The sequence below is a fragment of the Aethalodelphis obliquidens genome, unplaced genomic scaffold (genome assembly GCF_003676395.1).
Source record: "Aethalodelphis obliquidens isolate GAN/ISIS:26980383/991018 unplaced genomic scaffold, ASM367639v1 scaffold71, whole genome shotgun sequence".
Taxonomy (NCBI): Eukaryota; Metazoa; Chordata; class Mammalia; order Artiodactyla; family Delphinidae; genus Aethalodelphis; species Aethalodelphis obliquidens.
The window spans coordinates 615,791-633,199 of NW_020838015.1; the positions used below are offsets into that span (position 1 = coordinate 615,791).

General features: G+C 40.4%; 1 protein-coding gene across 3 annotated transcripts in view; it reads right to left on the reverse strand.

Annotated features, from left to right (window-relative positions):
- The window catches only part of SRPX (sushi repeat containing protein X-linked), a 101,857-nt gene that overhangs the window by 12,594 nt on the left and 71,854 nt on the right, over positions 1–17,409 (reverse strand). For all 3 annotated transcript variants that reach the window (XM_027091472.1, XM_027091474.1, XM_027091473.1), the window contains one exon: positions 642–763. In XM_027091472.1, coding sequence (XP_026947273.1) covers positions 642–763 — 122 coding nt within the window. The remainder of the gene's footprint in view (positions 1–641; positions 764–17,409) is intronic.

Sequence of the window (17,409 nt, forward strand, 5' to 3'; positions counted from 1 at the left end):
GGCCTCTCCCGCCGCGGAGCACAGGCTCCGGACGCGCAGGCTCAGCGGCCATGGCTCACGGGCCCAGCCGCTCCGCGGCACGCGGGACCCTCCCAAACTGGGGCACGAACCCGCATCCCCTGCACTGGCAGGCGGACTCCCAACCACTGCGCCACCAGGGAAGCCCGAATTCTGCTTTTTTAATGCACCATTACTCAGAGTCTGAACACCATGATTCTGGCTTTTTAAGTGTTACCAAAAGTTGTTAAAATGGGACTATGTACCAGTGCCCTGGAAGCATGGGGGAAAAAGAGGCCAAGCCTGGAAAGGCGAAATTGGAGGCCTACCCTCTTAAGAAGACCAAGGATTGCTTAAGTCCTTTTTGCATTCTGTCCCCTTCCCGTCCCACTCCCACCAAGGGAAAAAAAACAAAGACGAAGCAAAACACCTGGAAGGGGAAGGAACCCTGGTAATTACCCACTGCATCATGTATTCGGACAAGGAGTCACATGCCAATTAATAGTTATAATACTCCCAGAATAAAAGTAATTAAAGGTTGAAGGTTGCCTGGAATCAAGACTGAATAGAGAGAAATCAGGGAACCTGATCAGAGAAAAGCACTTTTATAGGTAATAACACTTAAGAACAGAACTTCCCCCTACCTGAGCTGCAGAGCTAGGGCTGGAGGCATAATCTTTGCTCCTATCCTGCCGATGAGGGTCGGGAACACACCTACCAGCTCCACTACGGTGATGTGTCGAAGATCCAGGCCACATTGTGCTTGCTGGAAAAAAAAACAACAAAATAAACAAAAAAAACCCAAGCAGGGAGGTGTGAGCATGGCTAAAGAAAATTCCATGTCAAACTACAGACCCACAGGAGCAGCACTGTTCTGTTTGGGGAAGTTTATTTGCCCACTCCAAACTGTCCTGAAGATAGCTGAGAAATTCGAGTTCAACTAGTGGCTATAAAACCTAAATAGCTTCCTAGAGGAATCATTCAGAAATGGCTTGGCAGTGAGATTTTGAAAACCTAAGCAAAATGGCAATGTATGTATCTCCAGATGGGCTGAGACTTTGCATGAGGCAAATTTCCTAAGAAGTGTCCAAGACCACCCCCAGAGGATTCTGATTTGTCTTTGCAAGGACAAAAGAATATTTCCAGTGTCCCACTATCTGCCCTTGTTTTCACCCCTCACACCCGCCTTCCCGAAGCCCCCCGCAACATGAGCATGGTGAAGAAATAAGGATAAGCGATTCCAACCCTCATCTGATGCCCTGGATTTTTACATCTGGTGACCTGGCCTTGGCGGTTGCCACCCAGGGAGAGCCCTTGACGGCCTGGCTCTGGTGACCAGAGGGGCTGGAATTCCTGGGTCCCATGCAACTCTAACAGTTCTTGGTGGGCTACCACCCCTGGGGCATTGCACAGACAGCAGACTGAAACACAGCCCCAGTGTCTGTGGAAGAGGCCTCATGTTTTTGTCCTGGATCATCAACCTTAAGGGCAGGTTTCAGGCTTGGCGTACATCTAGGGGCCTATAGAGAGGCCCTCGGGGAATGCAGGCCAGGGATGCCATCTTTGTGTTCTCCCTCTAGAAATTTTCCCTGTTACACCCAGGCAGGGGAGGTGATACATGGTCCCACCCACTACAGACTGAGGCTCCTGGCCCTTCCAGACCAGAAAGCCTGTTTGGGAAAATTTGAGAGCTACCTGAAGTGGGCCCTCCCAGTGCCACCCAGGCAGGAGCCCAAGTTATAGCCCTAGGCACTGTGGAGTGTGGCCCACATCTGATAGGAAGGGTTTGTGAGAACACCTGGAAGCTGTGTAACCCAGCAACTCTTAAGCTGAGAGGAGGGTGGGCAGAACTGATGGCTGCCAGGGCAAACAAACTGGCCCCGTTCAGCCAGGGAACTTGCGGCACGAGTTGGCTTGACTCAAGGCCGCCAACAAAGAGCATTAGTGGCATTTGAGGTGTTTTTCCTGCTGTGCCCAGGAAGGGAAACTGATTCACAACCTCACTTATTACTGAATACTATACCTTCAGACCACCTGACCAAGGAACCTAACCCTAACACACAGGAAGCTGCATCGCCCATCTAACAGCCATGCTTACGGTGGCACTTGAATAGAGTACAGCCCATGGCTTTCTCTGTCTGCAAAGGAAAACTGGTGGCCTCACCTAACCAAAATATTCAGTGCACACTCTTGCCCGATTTGAGTCCCCAGACAATGAGCCACGCAGGCCCTGGGTCCCGTCCTGCTGCTTTGCCAGGGCAGGGAAGCTAGTTCATAGCCCCACCTACTGCTGGGAATAGTAGTACCCAGTACAAAGCATTTAGTAAGCCTGACCAGAATCCACACAGTCATGAAGCCCATCCTACAGCTGCATTTGGGCAGGGAACCAAGATAGCAGTCCTATTCAGCTGCTCTCAGCCAGTGGCACGCCCCCACCGCTAACCTCAGAGCTCGAACAGATGCCTTGACCAAACTGACCCTAATAACGGGCTCCACCTGCCCAAGGATGTTACCAGCAGACATGTCCAGAAACCTAAACAGAGCTGACTGGTGAAGAATTGTCTCTGCCAAAGTAAACCTGAAAGTCTGGAAAAAGAGATCACTTATTCAAATGAACAGACACTGGTATAAAGAATCAAGGATCATGAAAAAGCAAGTATGTATGATACCACCAAAGGTAAGTAATAAAGGGCCAATAACTGACCCTAAGGAAATGGAGAGCTATGAAGTTTCAAAGAATTCAGAATAATCATCTTCAAGAGGTTTTGTGAGCTACGAGAACAGACAACTAAATGAAATTAGAGAAGTAAACAAAATGAGTTCAACAAAGAAATATAAACCATGAAAAAAATCATAGAGCTGAAGAATAGAATAACTGAACCAAAGAATTCAATAGAGCGCTTTGGACTTCCCTGGTGGTGCAGTGGTTGAGAATCCGTCTGCCAATGCAGGGGACACAGGTTCGAGCCCTGGTCCGGGAAGATCCCACATGCCGTGGAGCAACTAAGCCCATGAGCCACAACTACTGAGCCTGTGCTCTAGAGCCCACGAGCCACAACTACTGAAGCCCGCGCACCTACAGCCCGTGCTCCCCAACAAAGAAGCCACCGCGATGAGAAGCCCACGCACCACATCAAAGAGTAGCCCCCACTCGCCACAGCTAGAGAAAGTCTGCGCACAGCAACAAAGACCCAATGCAGCCTGAAATAAATTAAGAAGAAAAAAAGAGAGAGCTTCAAAAGCAGACTCAACCATGCAGAAGAAACAAATCCTGGAAAACAGGCCATTTGAAATTATCCAGTCAGAGGAACAAAAAGGAAAAATAATGAAAAAAGATGGAAGGGAGCCTAAGGGACTTATGGTACACAAAGAAAAATATTCGAATTTTTGGAATTCCAGAAGGAGAAAAGGGACAAAAAGTGTATTTAAGTCAATAATGGCTGAAAACTTCCCAAACCCGGGGAGAGAACTAGACATCCAGATTCAAAAGGCCCAAAAGATCCCAAATAGGGTGAACCCAAATAGGGCTACACCAGGACGTATTATAATTAAATTTTCAAAAGTCAAAGTCAAAGAATTTTAAAAGCAGCAAGAGAAAAGAGAGAAGTTACATACAAGGGAACCTCCATAAGACTTATCAGTGGATTTCGTAATGGAAATTTTTCAGACTAGAGAATGGTAGGACATATTCAAAATACTCGGGAGAGGGGGGAGGGGGATTTCCCTGGCAGTCCAGTGGTTAAGACTTTGCCTTCCAATGCAGGGGGTGTGGGTTCGATCCCTGGTTAGGGAGCTAAGATTCTGCATACCTCACAGCCATAAAACCAAAACACAAAACAGAAGCAATATTGTAACAAATTCAATAAAGACTTTAAAAATGGTGCACATGAAAAAAAAATCTTAAAGAAAAATATTGGGGGGAAAACTGGTCAACCAAGAAATTCTACACCCAGTGAAGCTCCCCTTCAGAAATAAAGGAGGGATAAATACTTTCCCTAAATAACGAAAGCTGAGAAAATTCATCATCACTAGACATGCTTTACGAGAAACGTTATAGGAAGTTCTTGGAGTGGAAGTACAGTCAGCCCTCCATATCCACGGGTTCTGCATCCACAAATTCAACCAACCGTGGACCATGTACTATGTGTACAACTGGAGGATCCTTGGATGTGGAACCCACAGATACGGAGGGCTGACAATGGGACGTGAGCATCCACAGATTCTGGTGTCCCCAGCAAGTCTTGCAACCAGTTCCCTGCAGATACTGAGGGCTAAATATAAAAGGATGATAATTAACATCATAAAAACATAAGGCAGTGTAAAACTCACTGCTATGGAAAATATAGTCAAACTTGGATTCTGTAATATGGTAATAGTGGTATGTAATTCACTTACAGCTCTAGTTTAAAAGTTACAAAACAAACACGGTCAATGGAGAGAAGATGGCAGAGTAGGGGAACATGAGCTCACCCCTTCTTACAAAAACACCAAAATCTCAACTAACTACTGAACAACCATCAACAAAAAATATGCTGGAGGGACTTCGCTGGTGGCGCAGTGGTTAAGAATCTGCCTGCCAATGCAGGGGACAGGAGTTCAAGCCCTGGTCCGGGAAGATCCCACATGCCACAGAGCAACTAAGACCGTGTGCCACAACTACTGAGCCTGTGCTCTAGAGCCCATGAGCTACAACTACTGAGCCCACAACTACATGCCGCAACTACTAAAGCCTGTGCTCCACAACGAGAAGCCACCGCAATGAGAAGCCTGCACACCACAGGGAAGAGTAACCCCCGCCTGCAACTAGAGAAAGCCCACACGCAGCAATGAAGACCAAACGCAGCAAAAATAAATTAAAAAAACAAACAAACACTGGAACCTACCCAAAAAGATACCCTACATCCAAAGACAAAGAAAAAGCCACAAGATGGTAGGAGGGGCACAATGAAATCCTATACCCACTGGATGGGTGAACCACAAACCGGAAAATAATTATACAACAGAAGTTCTCCCACAGGAGTGAAAGTTCTGAGTCCCACATCAGGCTCCCAGCTGGGGGGTCTGAAAATGGGAGGAGGAGCCCCCAGAGAATCTAGATTTGAAGGCCAGTGGGGTTTGATCACAGGGATTCCACAGGACTGGGGGGAAACAGAAACTCCACTCTTGGAGGGCACACATGAGGTCTCATGCTCACCAGGACACAGGGGAAAAAACAGTGACCTCGTAAGAGACTGGGCCAGATGTACCTGCTAGTATTGCAGGGTCTCCTGCAGAGGCGGGGGCGGGAGGGGGCGGCTGTGGCTCACTGCGAGGACAAAGACACTGGTAGCAGTAGTTCTGGGATGTACTCATTGGCGTGAGCCCTCATGGAGGACGCCATTTTCTCATCAAGACCTGGCCCCACACAACAGGCTGTAGGCTCCAGTGCTGGGACACCTCAGGCCAAACAACATTAAACGCTCCAACATTAGCATTATTGAAGTCCGAGAAGGAGAAGAGAGAGAGAAAGGACCTGAGAAAAATATTTAAAGAGATAATAGCTGGGGCTTCCCTGGTGGTGCAGTGGTTGAGAATCTGCCTGCTAATGCAGGGGACATGGGTTCAAGCCCTGGTCTGGGAGGATCCCACATGCCGCGGAGCAACTAGACCCGTGAGCCACAACTACTGAGCCTGTGTGTCTGGATCCTGTGCTCCGCAACGAGAGGCCGCGATAGTGAGGCCTCTGCACCACGATGAAGAGTGGCCCCCACTTGCCACAACTAGATAAAGCCCTCGCACAGAAACGAAGACCCAACACAGCAAAAATAAATTAATTAATAAACTCCTACCCCCAACATCTTCTTAAAAAAAAAGAAAGGAGTTAATAGCTGAAAACTTCCCTAACATGGGAAAAGAAACAGTCACCCAAGTCCAGGAAGTGAAGAGAGTCCCAGGCAGGATAAACCCAAGGAGGAACATGCCAAGACACACAGTAATCAAATTGACAAAAAGTAAAGACAAAGAAAGAACATTAAAAGCAACAAGGGAAGAGCAACAAATAACATACAAGGGAATCCCCATAAGGTTATCAGCTGATTTTTCAACAGAAACTCTGCAGGCCAGAAGGGAGTGGCATGATATATTTAAAGTGCTGAAAGGGAAGAACCTACAACCAAGATTACTCTACCCAGCATGGATCTCATTCAGATTTGGAGAAATCAAAAGCTTTACAAACAAGCAAAAGCTAAGAGAATTCAGCACCACCAGACCAGGTTTGCAACAAATGCTAAAGGAACTTCTCTAGGCAGAAAAGAAAAGCCCACAATTAGAAACAAGAAAACTACAAATGGAAAAGCTCACTGGTAAAGGCAAGCATACAGTAAAGGTAGGAAATCATACACACAAATATATCAAAACCAGCAATTGTGAGAAGAGGAGAGCACAAATGCAGGATACTGGAAATGCATTTGAAATTAAGAGGAGCAACTTAAAACAACCTTGTTTATATATAGACTGCTGTATCAAAACTTCATGGGAACCACAAACTGAAAATCTACAGATCACAAGAGAATAGAACAAAAGAAGAGAAGAAAAAAGACCCACAAAAACAAATCCAAAACAATTAAGAAAATGGCAATAAGGAACATACATATCAATAATTACCTTACACATAAAGAGATTAAATGCTCCAACCAAAAGACAGACTAGTTGAATGGATCCAAAACCAAGACCCACATATATGCTGTCTACAAGAGACCCCCTTCAGATCTAGGGACACATACAGACTGAAAGTGAGAGGATGGAGAAAGGTATTCCATGCAAATGCAAATCAAAAGAAAGCTGGAGTAGCAATACTCATATCAGACAAAATACACTTTAAAATAAAGACTGTTACAAGAGACAAAGAAGGACACTACATAATGATCAAGGGATCAATCCAAGAAAAAGATACAAGAATTATAAATATATATGCACCCAACATAGGAGCACCTCATATATAAGGCAAATACTAACAGTCATAAAAGGAGAAATTGACAGTAACAATAATCATGGGGGACTTTAACATACCATTTTCACCAATGGACAGATCATCCAGACAGAAAATCAGTAAGGTACACAGACCTTAAATGACATATTAGACCAGATGGACTTTATTGATATTTATAGAGCATTCCATACAAAAGCAGCAGAATACATGTTCTTCTCAAGTGCACATGGAACAATCTCCAGGATTGATCACATGCTGGGCCACAAAGCAAGCCTCGGTAAATTTAAAGAAAATTGACAACATACTGACAACAATTGACAACAAGCATATTTTCTAACCACAATGTGAGGAAATACTATAAAAAAACAAACACATGGAGGCTAAACAATATGCTACTAAACAACCAACGGATCACTAAAGAAATCAAAGAGGAAATGAAAAAACACCTAGAGACACATGAAAGCACAATGATCCAAAACCTATAGGACTCAGCAAAAGCAGTTCTAAGAGGGAAGTTTATAGCAATACAATCTTACCTCAGGAAAGAAGAAACATCTCAAATAAACAACCTAAGCTTACACCTAAAGCCACTACAGAGAAAGAAGAACAAACAAAACCCAAAGTTAGCAGAAGGAAAGAAAAAATCAGAGCAGAAATAAATGAAACAGAGATGAAGAAAAGTTCAATGAAACTAAAAACTGGTTCTTTGAAAAGACAAACAAAATTGATAAGCCTTTAGCCAGACTCATCATGTAAAAAAGGGAGAGGGCCCAAATCAATACAATCAGAAATGAAAAAGAAGTTACAATGGACCCCACAGAAATACAAAGGATCATAAGAGACTACTACAAGCAACTATATGCCAATAAAATGGACAACCTGGAAGAAACGGACAAATTTTTAGAAAGGTACAACCTCCCAAGACTGAATCAGGAAGAAACAGAAAATATGAAGAGACCAACCACAAGTAATGAAATTGTAACTGTGATTTAAAAACTCCCAACAACCAAAGTGTAGGACCAGCTGGCTTCACAGATGAATTTATCAAACATTTAGAGAAGAGTTAACACCTATCCTTCTGAAACTACTCCCAAAAAACTGCAGAAGTAGGAACACTCCCAAACTCATTCTATGAGGCCACCATCACACTGATACCAAAACTAGACAAAAATAGACAAAGATAACACACACACACACAAAATAACAGGCCAATATCACTGATGAACATAGACACAAAAATCCTCAATAAAATACTAGCAAACCAAATCCAACAATACATTAAAAGGATCATACACCATGATCAAGTGGGATTTATCCCAGGTATGCAAGGATTTTTCAATATCTGCAAATCAATCAGTGTGATACACCACATCAACAATTTGAAGAATTAAAAATCATAAGATCATCTCAATAGATGCAGGAAAAGCTTCTGACAAAATTCAACACCATTTATGATAAAAACTCTCCAGAAAGTGGGCATAGAGGGAAACTACCTCAACATAATAAAGGCCATATATGACAAACCTATAGCTAACATCATACTCAATGATGAAAAGCTGAAAGCATTTCCTCTAAGATCAGGAACAAGACAAGGATGCCCACACTCTTGCCACTTTTATTCAAAATAGACATGGAAGTCCTAGTCACAGCAATAAGAGAAGAAAAATAAAAACAATCCAAACTGGAAAAGAAGACTGTCACTGTTTGCAGATGACATGATATATATAGAGAATCCTAAAGATTCTACCAGAAAACTACTAGAGCTCATCAATGAATTCAGTAAAGTTGCAGGATACAAAATTAATACACAGAAGTCTGTTGCATTTCTATACACTAACAATGAAATATCAGAAAGAGAAATTAAAGCAACAATCCCACTTATCATTACATCAAGAAGAATAAAATACCTAGGAATAAACCTACCTAAGGAGGCAGAAGACCTGTACTCTGGAAACTATAAGATGCTGATGGAAGAAATTAAAGATGACACAAACAGTTGGAAAGATGTACCATGTACTTGGATTGGAAAAAATAATATTGTCAAAATTACTATACTAGGGCTTCCCTGGTGGCGCACTGGTTAAGAATCGACCTGCCAGTGCAGGGGACATGGGTTCGAGCCCTGGTCCAGGAAGATCCCACATGCCACAGAGCAACTAACCACAACGGGTTCGAGTTGTGTGCCACAACTACTGAAGCCCACGTGCCTAGAGCCTGTGCTCTGCAACAAGAGAAGCCACCGCAATGAGAAGCCCGTGCACCGCAATGAAGAGTAGCCTCAGCTCACCGCAACTAGAGAAAGCCCGCGGGCAGCAATGAAAGCCCAATGCAGCCAAAAATAAAGAAAGAAAGCAATAATTCAAAAAAATTTTACTATACTAACGAAAGCAATCTACAGATTCAGTGCAATCCCTATCAAATTACCAATGGCATTTTTCACAGAATTAGAACCAAAAAAAATCTTAAAATTTGTGTGGAGACACAAAAGACCCTGAATAGCCAAAGCAATCTTAAGAAAAATGGAGCTGGAGGACTCAGGCTCCCTAATTTCAGACTATATACTACAAGGCTACCGTCATCAAAATAGTATGGTACTGGCACAAAAACAGACATATAGATAAATCGAACAGTATAGAAAGCCCAGAAATAAACCCATGCATCTATGGTCAATTAATCTATGACAAAGGAGGCAAGAGTATACAATGGAGAAAAGACAGTCTGTTCAATAAATGGTGCTGGGAAAACTGGACAGGTACATGTAAAAAAAAAATGAAATTAGAACATTATCTAATACCATACACAAAAATAAAATTAAAAAGGACTAAAGACTTAAATATAAGACCAGATACCATAAAAATCTTACAGGAAAACAGGAAGAACACTCTTTGACATAAATTGCAGCAGTATTTTTTTCTATCTGTCTCCCACAGTAATAGAAATAAAAATAAACAAATGGAACCTAGTTAAATTCAAAAGCTTCTGCACAGCAAAGGAAACAATAAACAAAAAGACAACCCACAGAATTGGAGAAAACATTTGCAAGCAATGCAACCTGCAAGGGATTAATCTCCAAAATTTATGAACAGTTCGTGCGGCTCAATATCAAACAAACAACCCAATCAAAAAACGGGCAGAAGACAGACCTAAATAGACATTTCCCCAAAGAAGACATACAGATGGCCAAGAAGCATATGAAAAGATGCTCAACATCACTAACTATTAGAGAAATGCAAATCAAAACTACAATGAGATATCACCTCACACCAGTCAGAATAGCCATTATCAAAAAGTTTACAAACAATAAATGCTGGAGAGGGTGTGGAGAAAAGGGAACCCTCCTACACTGTTGGTGGGAATGTAAAATTGGACAGCCACTATGGAGAACTTAAAGTATGGAGGTTCCTTAGAAAACTAAAAGTAGGGCCTTCCCTGGTGGCACAGTGGTTAAGAATCCGCCTGTCAATGCAGGGGACACGGGTTCGAGCCCTGGCCCAGGAAGATCCCACATGCTGCGGAGCAACTAAGCCTGTGCACCACAACTACTGAGCCTGCACTCTAGAGCCCGTGAGCCACAAATAGTGAGCCTACATGCCACAACTACTGAAGCCCTCATGCCCAGAGCCTGTGCTCTGCAACAAGAGAAGCCACAACAATGAGAAGCCCGTGCACCGCAACAAAGAATAGCCCCCACTCACCACAACTAGAGAAAGCCTGCACAGAGCAACGAAGACCCAACACAGCCATAAATAAATAAATAAATAAATAAATAAATAAATTTATAAGGCAAAAAACCCCTAAAAACAGAGCTACCATATGATCCCGCAATCCCACTCCTGGGCATATAACTGGAGAAAAACATGGTTCAAAAGGATACATGCACCCCAATGTTCATTGCAGCTCTGTTTACAATAGCCAAGACATGGAAGGAACCTAAATGTCCATCGACAGATGAATGGATTAAGAAGATGAGGTACATATATACAATGGAATATTACTCAGCCATTAAAAAGAAAGAAATAATGCCATTTGCACTAACATGGAGGGACCTGGAGATTATCATACTAAGTAAAGTAAGTCAGAGAAAGACATATCATATGATATTGCTAACATACGGGATCTAAAAAAAAATGATACAAATGAACTTATTTACCAAACAGATATAGACTCACAGACTTAGAGAATGAACTTATGGTTACCAGGGAGGAACAGTAGGGGGGAGGGATAGAGTAGAAGTTTGGGATTGACAGGTACACACTGATATATTTAAAGTAGATAACCAACAAGGACCTACTGTATAGCACAGGAAACTCTGCTCAATATTCTATAATGACATAAATGGGAAAAGAATTTGAAAATGAATGGAAACATGTATAACTGAATTACTTTGCTGTACACCTGAAAGTAGGACAACATTTTTAATCAACTTTATTCCAATATAAAATAAAAATTTTTTAAAAGGTAACTTAGTAAAAAAAATGGTAAAAATAACTAAAACTACAGTAATTTATTAGGTACACAATATTAAAAATTGTAACATCAATAACCTAAAATGTGAAGGGAGGAGAAGTTAAAGTATAAAGCTTAAGACTTTATTGAAGTTAAGGTGGTATTAGTTTAAAATAGTGTGTTTTAATTTTAAGATTTTTTAGAATGTAAGCCTCATGGTAACAAGTGATACATCTGAATTACAAAGAATATGCTAAAGTCAAAGCATACTAGTACCTCACAACATCAAAACACAATAAAAGAAAGCAGGGTAAGAAGGAAAAATGGATCTAGAAAACAACCAGAAAACAATTAACAAAATGGCCTAAGTCCTTATTTACCAATAATTACTTTAAATGTAAACAGATTCAGTTCTCCAAACGAGAAACAGAATAGCTAAATGGATTTTTTTAAAAAAGATTCAATGATATGCTGCCTACAGGAATGACTTTAGCCTTCAAGACACACATAGGCAGAGTAAATGGATGGAAAAATATTTTAAGCAAATAACTAAAAAGTCAGGGGTAGTTAAATCAGACAAAATAGGCTTTAATTTTTAAAACGGTAAAAGAAGACAAAGAAGGTGATTTTATAATGATAAAGGGATCAACATATCATGAAGTTATAAAGATTATAATTATTGATGTGCCCAACATTGGAAAACTGAAATATCAATACATGAAGCAAAAACTAATAGAGCTAAATAAAAGGAGAAGTAAACAGCAATACAGTAATAGTTGGGGACTTTAACACCCTACTTTCAACGATGGATAGATCATCCAGACAGAGAAATCAATAAGGTAAGAGCAAATTTGAACAACACTATAGACCAAATATAATCACAGAATATCCTATCCAACACCAGCAGAAAACACATTCTTCTCAAGTGCACACAAAACATTTTCTAGGATAGACCATGTGTTAGGTCACAAAATAATTCTTAGAAAATTCAAGAAGACTGAAATCATACCAAGTATCTTCTCTGACCACATTGGTATGAAACTAGAAATCAGTAACAAGAGGAAACTGGAAATTCACGAATACATGGAAATTAAACATTCTCCTGAATAACATATGGATCAAAGAAATTAAAGGGGCAATAAAGTATCTTGAGACAAAAAGTGGAGAAACAACATACCAAAACTTATGGGATGCAGCAAAAGTAATTATAAGAGGGAAGTGCACAACAATAAAAACATTAAAAAGCAAGAAATTTCCCAAATAAACAACCTAACTATGCCTTAAGGAGCTAGAAAAAGAAACTGAGCCCAAAGTTATTAGCAAGAGGAAGGAAATAATGATTAGAGAAGAAATAAATGAAATTGAGAACAGAAAAACAATAGAAAACATTAACCAAACTAAGAGTTGGTTCTTTGAAAAGATAAACAAATTTGACAATCCTTTAGCTAGACTAACCAAGGAAAAAAGAACTCAAATCAACAAAATTATACATGACAAAGAAGACATTACAACTGATACAACAGAAATACAAAGTTTATAAGAAGCTATTGTGAAGAGCTGTACACCAGTAAACTGGACAACCTAGAAGAAGTGGAAAAATTGTTAGAAACATACAAACTATCAAGAGTGAATCATGAAGGAATAGAAAGTCTAAATAGACCAATTACTAGTAAGGTGATTAAATAAGTAATCAAAAATCTCCCAGTGAAGAAAAGCCCAGGACCAGATAGCTTCACTAGTGAATTTTGCCAAACATTTAAAGAAGAATTAACACTAATCCTCAAACTCTGCCAAAAAAATAGAAAAGGAGGAAACACTTCCAAACTCATTTTATGAGGTCAGCATTACCTTGACACCAATGTCAGAAAAGGACACTATCAGAAAAATACAGATCCATAACCCTGATTAATATAGAAGCAAAAACTCTCAAAATACTAGCAAACTGAATTCAACAGCATATTAAAAGGATAATTCAGCATGACCAAGTGGAATTATACTTAGGATGCAATGATGGCTCAACATACACAAATCAATGTGATACATCAGATGAATAGAATGAAAAAAATCATCTCAATATATGGAGAAAAAGTATTTGACAAAATACAACTTCTGTTCATGACTAAAAAAAACTCTGGTAGACAAACAAGGTACCTCCCACAGTTTACATCATACTCAGTGGTGAAAAGCCAAAAGATTCTAATGGCATTTTTACATAAGTAGGGAAAAAAAGAACAATCCTAAAGTTTGTAGAGAACCACAAAAGACCCCTAAATAACCTAGCCATCCTTAGAGAATAGAACAAAGCAGGAGGCCTCACACTTTCTAATTTCAAGCTATACTATAAAGCTATGGTAATTCAAACAGTATGGTACTGGCCTAAAAACAAACAAAAAAATCAAATGGAACAGAATTGAGAGCCAAGAAATAAACCCAAGCATACACAGTCAACTAATATTTGACAAAAGAGCCAGGAATATTCAATGGAGAAAAGACAGTCTCTTTAATAATTGGTGCTGAAAAAACTGGATATTTACATGTAAAAAAATGAAAAAAAGCCCCTATCTTATACTACTTATAAAAAGGAACTTGAAGTGGATTAGAGACTTAAATGTAAGATCTGAAACCATGAAATTCCTAGATGAAAAAACAGGAAAAAGAGCTCCTTGATATAGGTCTTGGCAATGATTTTTGGATATGACACCTTAAGCACTAGCAACAAAATGAAGAAAACAAACAAGTGGGATTACATCAAACTAAGAAGCTTCTGCACAGTAAAAGAAACTATCAACACGTGAAAAGACAACCTACAAAATGGGGGAAAAAAACTGCAAACCATGTATCTGATAAGGGGTTAATATCCAAAATATCTAAAGAACTCATACAACTCAATAGCAAATAAATACATACTCTAATTTAAAAATGGGCAAAAGACCTTAATAGACATTTCTCCAAAGAAGATATATGAAAGGCCAACAGATACATGAAAAGATGCTCAATATCACTAGTCATTAGAAAAATGCAAATCAAAATCATGAGGTATCACCTCATGCCTATTAGGATGGCCATCGTCAAAAAGACACATAACAGCACTACTGCTCTACATGGAGCTTGTGTGCTGTTGGTGGGAATGTAAATTGGTGCAGACACTATGGAGAACAGTATGGAGGGTGCTCAGAAAATTAAAAATACAACTACCATATGATCCAGCAATTCCACTGCTGGGTATTTATCCAAAGAAAAACACTAACTTGAAAAGATATAAGCATCCCCATATTCTCTGCAGCATTATTTACAATAGCCAAGCTATGCAAACAACCTCAATGTCCACTGATGGAGGAATGGACGAGGAACATGTGATAGGTAGAATGGAACATTATTTAGCCACAGAAGAGTGAAATCTTGCCATCTGCAACATGGATGGACCTTGAGGGCATTATGTTAAGTGAAGTAAAAGAGGAAAAGGTAAATATCATATGATCTCTCTTATGTGTAGAATCTTAAAATAAAAAAAGAAAAACACTGAGCTCATGGATACAGAGAACAGATTGGTGTTTTCCTGAGGTGGGGGCTGGGGGTTGGGCAAAAATGGGTGAAGAGGGTCAAAAGGTACAATTTACAGTGATAAAATGAAAAAATTATGGGGACGCAATATACAGCTTGGTGACTCTAGTTAATAATACTGTACTGTATATTTGAAAGTAGCTAGGGGAGTGGATCCTGAAAGTTCTCATCATGAGGAAAAAATTTTCGCCCCTAGGTATGGTGATAGGTGTTAAATGGACTGCTGTGGTGATCGTTTTGCAATATATACAAGTATTGAACCGTTATGTTGTACACCTGAAACTAATGTTATATGTCCATCGTACCTCAATTTTAAAAGAAAGAAAATGGGGCTTCCCTGGTGGCGCAGTGGTTGAGAGTCCGCCTGCCGATGCAGGCGACATGGGTTTGTGCCCCGGTCCGGGAAGATCCCACATGCCGCGGAGTGGCTGGGCCCGTGAGCCATGGCCGCTGAGCCTGCGCGTCCGGAGCCTGTGCTCCGCAACGGGAGAGGCCACAACAGTGAGAGGCCCGCGTACCGCAAAAAAAAAAAAAAAAAAAAAAAAAAAAAAATGTTCCAGCCCCCAGAGCTGGCTCTTGGCAAGAGCCTCGGGAACGTGACCCACTCAACCATATGCCAGAAAATCTCATCGGGAATGCCAATGGCAGTAAGGGAACAAAAAAGTAATTTAAGATGAATATGACTAAATGGGAAAAGAAAATTTAAACTGCTGAATTATTAGAACACCAAGTTTTTATTACAGTTCCACTGAAATATCTCTGGGGTGACAGAATTGGTAGACAAGTTAGAAAAGGTAGAAATATACATTTTTATTATTCTAACTGAATCACATAAGCCAATCAAACCTTTCCTTGAAGGCTCTGCTTAAAATGCCAATGTAGAGATAAACCCATGCACATATGGACACCTTATCTTTGATAAAGGTGGCAGTAATGTACAGTGGAGAAAGGACAGCCTCTTCAATAAGTGGTGCTGGGAAAACTGGACAGGTACATGTAAAAGTATGAGATTAGATCACTCCCTAACACCATACACAAAAATAAGCTCAAAATGGATTAAAGACCTAAATGTAAGGCCAGAAACTATCAAACTCTTAGAGGAAAACATAGGCAGAACACTCTATGACATAAATCACAGCAAGATCCTTTCTGACCCACCTCCTAGAGTAATGGAAATAAAAACAAAAATAAACAAATGGGACCTAATGAAACTTCAAAGCTTTTGCACAGCAAAGGAAACCATAAACAAGACCAAAAGACAACCCTCAGAATGGGAGAAAATATTTGCAAATGAAGCAACCGACAAAGGATTAATCTCCAAAATTTACAAGCAGCTCATGCAGCTCAATAAAAAGAAAACAAACAACCCAATCCAAAAATGGGCAGAAGACCTAAATAGACATTTCTCCAAAGAAGATATACAGACTGCCAACAAACACATGAAAGAATGCTCAACATCATTAACCATTAGAGAAATGCAAATCAAAACTACAATGAGATATCATCTCACACCAGTCAGAATGGCCATCATCAAAAAATCTACAAACAATAAATGCTGGAGAGGGTGTGGAGAAAAGGGAACACTCTTGCACTGCTGGTGGGAATGTGAATTGGTTCAGCCACTATGGAGAACAGTATGGAGGGTCCTTAAAAAACTACAAATAGAACTACCATATGACCCAGCAATCCCACTACTGGGCATATACCCTGAGAAAACCAAAATTCAAAGAGTCATGTACCAAAATGTTCATTGCAGCTCTATTTACAATAGCCCAGAGATGGAAACAACCTAAGTGCCCATCATCGGATGAATGGATAAAGAAGATGTGGCACATATATACAATGGAATATTACTCAGCCATAAAAAGAAACGAAATTGAGCTATTTGTAATGAGGTGGATAGATCTAGAGTCTGTCATACAGAGTGAAGTAAGTCAGAAAGAAAAAGACAAATACTGTATGCTAACACATATATATGGAATTTAAGAAAAAAAATGTCATGAAGAACCTAGGGGTAAAGCAGGAATAAAGACGCAGACCTCCTAGAGAACGGACTTGAGGTTATGGGGAGGGGGAAGGGTGAGCTGTGACAGGGTGAGAGAGAGTCATGGGCATATACACACTAACAAACATAGTAAGGTAGATAGCTAGTGGGAAGCAGCCGCATGGCACAGGGATATTGGCTCGGTGCTTTGTGACAGCCTGGAGGGGTGGGATAGGGAGGGTGGGAGGGAGGGAGACGCAAGAGGGAAGACATATGGGAACATATGTTTATGTATGACTGATTCACTTTGTTATAAAGCAGAAACTAACACACCATTGTAAAGCAATTATACCCCAATAAAGATGTTAAAAAAAAATGCCAATGTAAATATGTTGGGGGGGTCACATATAAACACCTTGGTAGCAAATATCTTATCCAACTAGTTGATTAGTAA